Source organism: Phytophthora infestans, genomic scaffold (assembly GCF_000142945.1).
Source record: "Phytophthora infestans T30-4 supercont1.12 genomic scaffold, whole genome shotgun sequence".
Classification (NCBI taxonomy): Eukaryota; Oomycota; class Peronosporomycetes; order Peronosporales; family Peronosporaceae; genus Phytophthora; species Phytophthora infestans.
This window is the reverse complement of record NW_003303747.1, coordinates 489,674-500,920: the sequence shown is the minus strand read 5'-3', so window position 1 is coordinate 500,920 and position 11,247 is coordinate 489,674. Positions and strand designations below refer to the sequence as shown.

Below are 11,247 nucleotides of genomic sequence, written 5' to 3'. Positions count from 1 at the left end.
AAGAGGGTGCTACGCTACCTGAGTGGTACTCAAGACCACGGCTTAGTGATGGACATTGTTATTGGGAACGACGTCAAGCTGACGTGTTACACCGATGCTGACTACGCTAATGACCCTGATGACCGAAAGAGTGTTAGCGGGTTCGTGACGTTCGTCAATGGTAACGTGGTTTCGTACGGATCAAGAAAGCAAGAGATTAACGCACAGAGCACAACGGAAGCAGAGTATATTGCCATGAATGAAGGCACTAGAGATCTACAGTGGCTACGTGGACTCTGTGAAGAACTATGCTGGGAGTTCGCGACTCCGGAGATTATCGGCGATAACAAGTCGTGCATCTATCTGACTGCCAAGCCTGGCAAGCACAGCAAGAACAAGCCCATTATGAACAAGTTCCACTTGGTGCGCCACCTCGTGGAGGACGAGCAGCTACGGATTCGCCATGTTGGCACCGACGACATGATCGCCGACGCGATGACGAAGCCATTGCCGAAGGACAAGTTCGAACATTGCCGTGAGGGGATGAAGGTGCTGCGCATCGACCGTCAGCAAGGCTCAGCTCGTTCAGTGGGAGCCAAACATCATCGCCATGCGTGAATGCAAGCTACTACTACCAGTTCATGCATGCGAAGGACAAGAAGGAGGAAGAGCGCTACCAAGGACGAAGCGTCGTGCTGCAGCGCAGCTAGAAGATGCCAAGGACATCGTGGTGAGCTCTACAAGGTGATCATGTTGAAGCTGCGCTTCGACTAGATCAAGTGGGAGTGAGAAGTGTGGAGGAAGAGCCAGGACTGCGTCCAGCTCAATCCTAAGGCTCAGGTGCCTCCAGGACGCGATGCTCGCGTCCAGAAGCCGGACTTCGACGGACCATTGGCTGGCGAGCCGCCAGCCCCATCCTACTGCTAATCCTACCAATATATGCTACCGGGGTTTTTCCGTGTGCTGCTGCACACTCGACAACTTGCGCCGTCAAGAGCAAGCAGCAGCACTCGGTTTTCTCCCCTGCTGGACTTTCAGTCCCTGCAACTTACTGTTGTTACGACTACTTCCTTCATCACAATGGTCACCACTCGGCGTAGCCGAGGAGCGACCATCACTCAGTACCGGGCTCTTTGTCTGCCCACGACCACACCTAAGCCGCCATCCGCGGTGTCCAAGGCGATGAGGCCCACGACCCGTCGTAGATACTTGGGAAAACTGTCACCGTATATATTGCGCGTAAGCCTCCTGTTGCAGCGAGCGAAACGTACCGAAGCTATTCTGACCACGACCGGATCCAGTTTGTGTTGCTGCAATCGTGATGTCATTGATCAGACGCTTGGCGTCCCGATGAACTCAGCCGTCAGCTGCTTCTTGGCCATGCACATGTCGTACAGACTGTATGCAAACCCCCGTCTTGGTGCTTGCGAGGTCCAACACCTGGTGACCAGCGCTACTAGACTCGTTGATGCTACCGCCTGCCCACATGCCCTTGGCCAGGACGTCGAGCGCCATCACTGGAGCTAGCAAGTCTCCAAATGTATCGATGAACAGCGTGTCGATGGCGTCGAACTTGTCCGATCGCTTGATGTCCGCACCAGTTTCCAAATACACCACTACGAACTCCGTCGGGTGCGCGCTCAGATACGCATTGATCTCGTCCATGGAATCTTTTGTCAACGGCTGCTCGGACACTTTAATACCGGAGATCGACGGGAAGCGGCCCAACACCTCCGGCCCCCAATTGCGTCTTGCCGAACGCTCCGAAGAACCCAATCACAGCGTCCGAGCGAAGGTTGCCGCAGCGAGATCGTTGAGGAAGAAGTGTGTGTCGACCTCGATGAGCCTAATGCCGATATCGAGTTGGTCCGTCACACTCAGCACCTGGTCGTTCGTCTTGACGTAGGGATGCATTAAGCTAACACTACAAGAACCTCGAATTGAACCTTTTCAATTTAGCTTGTATCCTCGGCATGACGAGAATATCCCTGATCGTGTCATCCTTTAGAGCACCATGCCGCTTGGTTACCGTATTGCCTGCCGTGGAAAATGCACGTTCGGAAGGTATTGAAGTGGCTGTACAACCCAGCCATTTACGAGCAAGAGGAGAAATTGTTGGAAACTGCGTGCGATTTTGTTTCCACCACGAAAGGGCCGACGGCAGCTTCTTCCCCACAGCTCTACGAGATAGTCTAAATGGCAGTCGACTTGGAGCATCCTGTTGTGGTCTAACTAACTTCAACTTGCCGCAAATTATTGTTTCGATTTGATTGGCAATCCTAACTGATTTTAACCAATCAGCAGTAGCGATTTGTCTGGGTGTCGGCAAAGCGTCGACAGGACGTCCCTCGTAAATTTCGGACGTCCCTCTCGAGCGACGTCGAGTCGACATCCAAGACCGCGACGTCGACAGCTCTAGCCTGGCGTGGCCTCGAAGACGCTGAGAATTTGTGGACATTCCATGTGCAAAGCACAATACTACTACTCGTACCATCAACGTTGCCAGGATTAACTGCAGCTTTGAAACCCTTGAAAGCGGTTTTTCGCGTACATACTCGAGCGCAATCCATTTGCGAGCACCAAGCCGATGGAATTCAAAAACGTCTTGACACTCGTGAAGCCCGAATTTCTTACGCCATACAAGGAGTATTGACAACATTCTGGGCGTGCATTAGCGACTGATAATACTGTAGTAGATTGTGCTCAGAGAAGGAGAATAGTGGATTCCTCATTCGAAAACCACATTTTGTCATGCCGTAGGTAGGGTAATTTATAGACCTTATTGAGGCACAAAACGCGGCCAAGATTAAGGCCATGATACGTATTTAAACGCGAAAAATAGTCCTGGCTGCTTTTTTTTAGTTGATCTCAATTTTCCGGCAATTAAACCAAACCAATTACTTAAATTTATTTAATTTAATTTTTTATGTTTTTTATTCAAATGATTATTTTGTCGTGCATTTGCCATTGCAACATAGCAGTGATAGTAGTAGAAGTAGGAAAAGTAGTAGAGCAAGTACTACTGTAATATTTGTGATACGCAGTTAGAAAACAAAACAGGCAAAAACGGTTTATAAACCAGGCTTTCTTTTAAAATATAGAAAATCAACCCATCACAAGCTGTCCAAAAGTACTAAAACGCAAACACGAAAAGGAAAGGAGAGGCGAGACTGATATTTAATAATCAATCGACTGATATCAATCTCACGTAGAAATTTCGCGGCGGCAAGACGGGCACCGAGCTCGTTCTCCATCTTGCTGGGCATTACGCACCAGAACACCCAAGCAAGCCTTGTGGAGCTCGTGGCCACATTCGTCCAGCTTCACCGTGTTCCCTGATGCCAAGTCTTGGCCACAAATGACACAGTTCCGCTCATGGTCCGGTTTCGCAAGTGCCAGACCCGCTCGAGTGCTCAGTGAGGCCGAGATACTGAAGAATGTCGCCTTTAGCTCATTACCTGTAAGCACATGGTGATACGTTCCACCCAGCTTTTCTGCAACACGCTCCAGCATATTCAGATTAATACTTCCAAACCCCACTGCAAAAGCCTGCAACCCGTTCCTTTCGTAACACCCTCTGATGTGCGTGGCAAGTTCTTCGCCCTGAAGCGGGTCACAAGGGTGTCCATCACTGAAAAACACAATCGCTGGCTTGAACATGTCGAAATTCACTCGGGAGAGAACCTCGTTAGCAGAACGAAGGCCCGCAGCGTAGTTCGTCCCTCCACCGCGATACTGGATCCTGGCATTCGTCACCGTCGTGATGCTCCGAGCCTCGTACACGATTTGAGCGGAGTTGTCAAACGTAACTACAGAAACCAAGTCCAACGTAGCTCCATCCGCGATACGATTGTACACGTATTCCTTCCACGCAGCCATGAGATCATTCCAAGGTTGTCCGTTCATTGAACCGGAGCAGTCCAGAACGAAAACGTGATGCATCTTGCCTCCACTCGCAGCGTGCGAGCACTTGAACTTGTGTCCGCTGACATACGTAAACCCATCAAAGCCAGTAGGCTTGGACTCTGGTGTGTGCCACGCTGGGAGAACGCAGAACGAAGGCTTCTCGTCGTGCTCGGGAGCGTCACACTTGTATCCACACTTGCCAAAAAGTTCCAGCTCCATCTTGGACGTGCACGGATCTTCCCACCCTAGCGTCTTCCAGAACTGCTCATGAAGAACTTCGTCCGTCTCTTTTTCCGGCTTCGGCTCCAACGCTCGCGTGCAGTGACGACGTTGATCAGCTGAACTTCCAGAGTATACACAATTCGCTTTACTGCCTTGCTCGCAATCCAAGTAGTGCACGTGCTCACGACCCATTTTGGAGCAGTACAAGTTGCACATCTCCGCAATTCCCATCTCCCCCGCCTTGTACTTGCGCTCCTCAATGTCGATTTCCTCTGCGTCCGACAAGAAGTAAGTGTTGCGCATATTGCCGTGCGCCGTCGTGTGCGAGCCAAAATGTCCGTATTTCTTCTTGCAAAAGTAGCTGCAGCACGGACAGCGGACATCGCAGTAGTGGATAGTCCTGTCTTCATCGTCTTTCTCGCTCTGCTCACAGATGCAAGTGTGTGCCCCGTGGTGCATTTTTTGGCCCGGAGGTAACAACTTTGTGCATTTCTTACGAGAGCCATTCATCTCTTGGAAAGTGAACTGGAAACTGCCACGAGCACCCGAGAACGTCTTGGACGATTGCTTGAGAAACACATCCACTCGACAGATTCCATTCTCTTCACACATGGCTTGACACTCGTGTCCATTTTGACACATGTGAACGACTGGAGCTTCGGAGGCGGCATCAAAAGTGTCCGATCCTTTCTCGTCATTCTCCGCTGAATACACCACTGCAACGTCCACTTCACCGTGGAAATGATCCGTCGTACCACAAACTTCGTTGCAGCCGTCCATAACGCACTTCTGCATACAACGCACTTCGACGCACTTGTGGGCTGTATGAGGGTCTTCCACGTTCAAAACACAGCGACCAGAGCAGTTTTGAGCCGAGCATTCGTCCCCACAAGTGTGAACTGGAACGTCGCACTTGTGTAGATCAGTGTGGCTCCTTTTCAACGAGCATTTCTTGCCGCAGTTGGGCGAGTTTGCCATGCAACATTCTTGACCGCACGTGTGATCCCCATCACGACATTCACATTTGCCCTCGTGGCCAGATTCGTTGCCGCATGAAGGGGTTTTGCCGACACCTTCACTATTCTTGCAGTACTCGCAGCGACCGGCACAGATGTGGTTACCTCCACAATCATGGTGATCCGTTCCTGGGTGCGCAGCAGCTTTCATGCACCCAAGTCTGCAATCGTCACATTTACTTTGACAACGTGTAAGGAGCATTTGGAACCTCCCCAGGAATTGCTGCTCCATAGCTTTCCATTCGTCAGGCACCCGACCTCCTAGCATTTGCTTCACCCAAAGCGAGATTCGGGCCTTGCGACGGCGCGCAAAGAATGCCAAGAATGCGTCGAAGTCGGCAACAATTTCTTGCGATACTTTTCCACCCTGGATCCTGGCATTTGCCCGCAGGAACAGGCGAAGTAGCTGCTTAATCGCACCATAAACGTGGGCAATGGTATCGTCACTTGAGGAACCGCAGTCGAATTTCAGATCGATCTCCCAGTCTAGGAGCGAATCAAGATCGACAAACTCGTTAAGTCTTCTCCACTTTTCACCCAAAGCAGGATACTCGGCAATCATCGACGCCAAATCCATATCGATCACTTTGCCGGTGCCAGCAACCACGATGTTTTCTTTCAAGTACGGAGCAATGTCTTCTTTCCTTGATACGTACTCCTGAGGAATGATGCAGCCAGTTCTAAGAAGTCCTGGTAGCTTCGAGCTGATCTCAGACAGATGAAACTGCTTTGCACCTTCATCCAGTGACGTCCAATCCAAAATCGCGATCTTTGCTAGCACCAAGCGGATGCAGTTTAAAAACGTCTTGCCGCTTCGGAAACCCTCGGTATCAATGCCACACAAGGAGCTCTCGATAAAATCCTGAGCGTGCATCAGTGACTGGTAATAGTTAATCGTGCCCAGAGGTGGAGAGCAGTTGATATCCAGTTGACCAGAGTACAGATCTAGCAGGAAGTTATTGTCCTTGTTCGCACCAACCAATTTCTGAAACTTGGCGACAAACTCGTCCAGCACCCCCTTTTGATCGTTCGGGTTCACGTCCTTCACCGACATGTACAGTTTGCCTCGAAAGAGAGTCGGGTCACCCTTGATCAGCGCCACCCCCTTCTGGAAACGAGCAAACAAGTCGTCGATCTCCTTATCGAATCGCATCTCCATCCGGAAAATGGTGAACATCGAGATGGAAGCGTTGAGTACCGACAGGAAAACGTCCTCTTGTTCCGTTCGCTCGAAAGACCCGAGACCCTCAAAGTCAAGCACCACGAGAAGAATATTCTTTGGCAGGATCCGGATCGACATCCACGCTCCGTCAGTGCATCGAGCGCCGGCGATTGCAAAGGACGATCCCGTCAAGTGGTTTAGCAGATAACTCTTGCCTGTCGATTGTTTCCCCATCGAAGTGATCACTATACAACGCCCTTGCCATGACTCGAGCAAGGGCGACAGCAGCCCGAACCGGATCGAGCGTGCAATGTCAACAGCTTGAAGATTCTGCGCTTGGGTGTCCATTGGCGTCGCCTTGCCATTCGTCATGACCGTTAGCGAGTTTGCCTCAGCTCGACAAATTTGAATCGGAACGAACGTGATCAGCTCCTGGAGAAACGTTCGAATAGGTTGTGTTGCCACGCCCAATCCAGGATTCGACTCCGAGACGAACTCCAAATCTCGAGCGAAGTCCATTCCAGCCAGAGGTTTGTTTAGTTTTCGCAAGTCGCGCATCAAGACCTGGAAGAAGTATCGGCAGTTCTCTCTAGTCGACTCCGTCATTGCAGCATTGCACGTTAAATACAGCTTTAACGTTGCTCCGGTGTCATCGACGCCTCGAATCAAGCCACGTACTGGAAACTTTTCGTACGTGTGGTAGAATGCTCGAAGCCAGTGATCCACCTCGTTATCATCCACTCCATCAACCTCCGTCTTGCTACCGTTGACCGAGTGTTCTTTCGAGTGCTGAATTCGGAACGACTCGCTTCTCACAGTCACTGCCATACGGCACACACAAACTTTCTTCTTCTTGTCGTTCACTGCGAACAGCAAGTCACCAAAACTTTGAAGTGACAAACCCTTTGAACGGAGGACCTTTTCTCCCGTATAATCGACAGGGATTTTGCGCAAATCCTCACTGGCCACGGCAAATAACTCGGCACGTCCATCGTCTTCGGTCAAGTCTTCGCCTGCAGACTTCCCCACAAAACCCAGTACCATGTTATCCGCCGTAGCGAACAGCGAACGGCTCGGTTCACAAGGTCCTGACGGCATGATTTGTACTGCTCGAGATGTTTGCTGGTTTTTCAGATTCACCGACTGGATCGATCCATTTGTGTCAGTTGCATACAGCGAACCATCAACCAGGAGGATATCGGCAACGGGAAGCGTCAACGACGTTCGTAGCGACAACTCAACTCTCTTGTAAATTTCCAGCGACGAGAATGTTTCGTTGAATCGGTAGAGCACCACTCTTCCACCTTCCTCCACGAACGCCACGAGGCGCTCGTGAACATTCAAGTCACACAGCGATGCCAGTCGACCGAAGCAGCGTGTAAACGAAACTTTCCCGATTGTATCTCCCCACCAAGAACGCTGAAGAGGGAAATCTACGCGTTCTACCAACGTTCCTTTCGGAGACGTAGTCACCAATACGACACAGTGGTTTTTGAGAGTGAACGCTTTGAGAATTTGCGCCCCTGGCTCTAGACGATGCGTGCCCAGTTCAATGGTACTAAACGCTCCGTTGTCTTTCTGAACCAACTTGTAAATCTTCAACTGGTCAGTAGCAGGCTTCCATTGCTCCTTCTCGACGTCGCAGAAAATCGTAATCTGCCGCTCTCGTGGACGGACTGTAGTCATAAGACCTCCTTCGTGTTGCCCACGCCAAGCATGAAGCAGATTAGTGAAAGCTTCCGAGATGATTGTTTTTTCATCGGTTTGGCACGATTGACCCAGGGACTGCTGCGTCTCCTCACTCCATCTCTTTAGTAGAACGCCGTCGGCGATAGCTAAGACCGTCTCAATTGACTGAAACCAAGCTTGTCGAGCCTCGTTCAACGGCGCCACCATGCATTCACGGAACTTTTCCGACAGAGACTCAGACTCTTGCTCTCTAGGCCACACCCTCTTCCATGCTCGTCCAAAGAGCCCATCACTGTCAGTCTCAATCTTCGTATCGAAGACTGTGAACTCTCGCATGAATGTTGCGAGGGACTCAGCTACATCTTTATCAGGACCATTAGCGAGGTGATCGCGGAACGTCGAAGTAATCGCTTTCATCTGGTTCTTGAGACGCAGTGGTAGGTTTAACGTCACTTGTGTCGAGGCGCCAAGTTTGCTCCAGATACCGCGGTCTGACTGAACGTCCTGCACGTATTTGTTCAGAGTCACGAAAGCAGCTTCGTCTTTTGCTCCCTTGTATAGCACGTCCAAGTCAAACAAAGTCTCCATGTAGCTAAGTAATGTTGCACGATGATCCTCAATGTACGCTTGAACTCGCTCCATGGATTGTTCGACCGAAGCTTGTAGACTACGATCAAGCAAGTCCTTAACCTCCTTCAGCTCCCTCTCAGGCCATCGGCCAGTGACATGCAGCAACACATTGCGGAAGTGGTTGGGGCCCCGATTATCAATTTCGAGGCGCAGATTGCGTTGCTTCGACTCATGTGTCAGCCAACTGGCGAATTCCGTGACGTTGTCAAATCTTTGGCTACTCATCTCTTTGCATTTTGTCGCTGGAGCTGGCTCCACCACGGAATACGCTGGATAGCTTCCCTTTAGCAGCTGAGCCTTCTGGGGCGAAGAGTTCATTGGTAGCAGCAATTCCCCCAGTTTTTCACAATGCACGCCATCCTTCTGCTCCTCCTGCCGCTCGACATGAAACGCGACCGAAAAGGATCTCCAGGCGTCCAAGTTGTTGGAGTTCATGGAAACGACGGCTCGATCAAGGAGCTTGACGTCGTCAGGCGACAAGCAGCACACCATGTTGGGGCTCAAGCACGTCAGGAAACGCAGCACGTACGTCGCTGTATCACGCAGCCGGGACTTGCAGAACATTTCGTCTTGGATCCATCCAAACAGCACCAACACAGTGCAGTCGTCCTGCTGAGCGACGCAGTAGATTCCCTGATCCTCTGTCCTCAAGTTGCTGTCCATGTCGACCGACCAGCATCCACGTCGCTCGAGCTCTTGCTTCACCGCCTTTTGCTTCCCAAATAGAGATACCACCTTGATACCGCCTGCCTCGTGCGTCTCGTCCGTCCCAAAGATCTCCTTACGCAGGAAGAGCACGAAGTCGTCGTCGAATTCTTGGGCATCCAGCATCTCCATTTCAAAGTCTTTCGCATTCACCGACGACAGCATTCCAAGGGACCAACTCAACCGCATCACCTCCAATTCTTCCAGGACAGGCTTCATGACTTCAGCATCGTTCTGCATCTCCGGAACCAAACCCAACAGACGAAAACAGTCCGAGCTGATGAGCTTCTTGTTGGCACCGAGCTTGATGCGCATAATTTCACCCCGCGTCTTCTCGCCTTGGTCTCCACTTGCTGTCTCCCGAGAGTTTTAAGGAATGGCATCAAGCGGGGGAGCACTGGCGTGCCTTCTTGAAAGCTGGGACCCGCCACTGCATTGGGAAGATATGACAGTTGATGACCACACAGAAAGCTAACAAGATTGATTAACCGCATGTTGAATTACTGTTGAGCGCAGAACTGCAATTTTTAACGCTTGATTCCTCGATTTATTCTGACGAACAGGAGCCCTCGCTCACGTACAACGTTGACGTTCAAACTGACGCTCGATCTCTTTCCTGTGGCCTTTCTCATCGCATACAGTTGGTCGGCCGCCAACGCGTGGCTGAGCCGCTCAAAAGCGCTTTGGAGCTCTCTTTGCGTCGTCATCATGAGCTCTTCTTCGAAAGGGGCTCGCTCACACGCCACCCACTTGCTAACGAGGGATTTCTTCAACAGATCGAGCACTTCACCGACAGCTCTAATCCAATCGCTGACCATCATGGCAAGCGGCGTCGAAAGCTGCTCGCGAAACTCCTCAGGAAGTTGACTCAGACACGAGAGATCCAACGGCGTAAAGGTACCGACACTGGCCACGACGGAAAGTCCGACGGAAAGCTTGCGCTTCTTTCGCCCGGCTACCGCAGTGTATTCCCCAGCAAACAGTGTCAGTAGTTCCATCGCCTCATTAGCCGCGACTTGGTGGCCACGTTGCGCCAACGTACCCACACCTTGAAACAGCGGCTCGAGCTTCAACGGTAGCGTCAATACCGCCCACAGACGCGCATTTTTCTCCATCAACTGTTCGTAGAAGCTGTCGACGCTCTTGAGTTCGTCTACAAACGCTAGTAAAACGTCTCGGACTTCCGCTCTCGGCATGGACGCTGGATGAGTTAGTGGTTGGAGCAAGTTAAGCCAGAACAGAGCTGTAGCACCTGCCAGTAACTTCCCTTGCAGATCCCGGAGATATAACTGCACGTGCTCCTGACATTGTCGCTCTGCTTCTTGGCTCAGTTTCTGCCATTGTTCGGTTGCCTCAGAAATCTTCATTCCGGGCCAACGGTGGAACTTGCGAAGTAAGGCATCACGCACTTCTTCGCTACGTTCGCAGCAACTCAGCTTCAGCTTCATGGGGCGGAACTTTGCGCTATTGAACACCCAATCGGCCAGTTCCTCGGCGCTATAAAAATTCAGGAAGCACCTGCGCATTGGTGTCAGCACTGTAGTCTTCAAATTGCTCTTGTCTTGGTAGTTTGGCTGCTTCAGCCTATCACCGTACGTCTCCATGACGACGTCGCCCTGGTATTCAATCGTCTTGCCTTCTTCTACGACGCTCTTGGACTTGACCCGTTTTGAGGCTCTGCTCAACGCTGAACGCTTGCGCCGTGCTGTCATAACAAATTTTCGCTTTTGAGTTCGATTGTCCGCGACTACACTCCTCGTCCCATTTCATTCACTTTTCAGCGTTTACATCTATCAGGATACTTATATGACAATTACTGAAAGTTATTGTCAGTTTTTACAGTGTTGCAAAGGAATATGCAAGCTTTTCTGACGCAACTACGTGTAGTAGTCCTTGATGTTGCTCTATTCCAGCATGGTTTCCAATGGTGATCATCGC

The 11,247-nt window shown here is 50.9% G+C and overlaps 3 protein-coding genes across 3 annotated transcripts; all 3 read right to left on the bottom strand.

Moving 5' to 3' along the window:
* Nucleotides 1–1,093: 1,093 nt before the first annotated feature.
* On the bottom strand, nucleotides 1,094–1,644 carry PITG_07818 (uncharacterized protein; the record flags this gene model as incomplete). The annotated part of the gene is made up of 3 exons (XM_002903995.1): nucleotides 1,094–1,132; nucleotides 1,251–1,289; nucleotides 1,390–1,644. 3 exons carry the CDS (start codon nucleotides 1,642–1,644, stop codon nucleotides 1,094–1,096), a joined length of 333 nt encoding a protein of 110 aa, XP_002904041.1.
* A 1,539-nt stretch (nucleotides 1,645–3,183) lies between these two features.
* On the bottom strand, nucleotides 3,184–9,624 carry PITG_07817 (uncharacterized protein; the record flags this gene model as incomplete). The annotated part of the gene is made up of 1 exon (XM_002903994.1): nucleotides 3,184–9,624. The coding sequence occupies one exon, from the start codon at nucleotides 9,622–9,624 to the stop codon at nucleotides 3,184–3,186; it is 6,441 nt and encodes a 2,146-aa protein (XP_002904040.1).
* Nucleotides 9,625–10,294: 670 nt separating this feature from the next.
* PITG_07816 (uncharacterized protein) lies at nucleotides 10,295–10,835 on the bottom strand (the record flags this gene model as incomplete). The annotated part of the gene is made up of 2 exons (XM_002903993.1): nucleotides 10,295–10,310; nucleotides 10,366–10,835. 2 exons carry the CDS (start codon nucleotides 10,833–10,835, stop codon nucleotides 10,295–10,297), a joined length of 486 nt encoding a protein of 161 aa, XP_002904039.1.
* Between the last annotated feature and the right edge of the window lie 412 nt (nucleotides 10,836–11,247).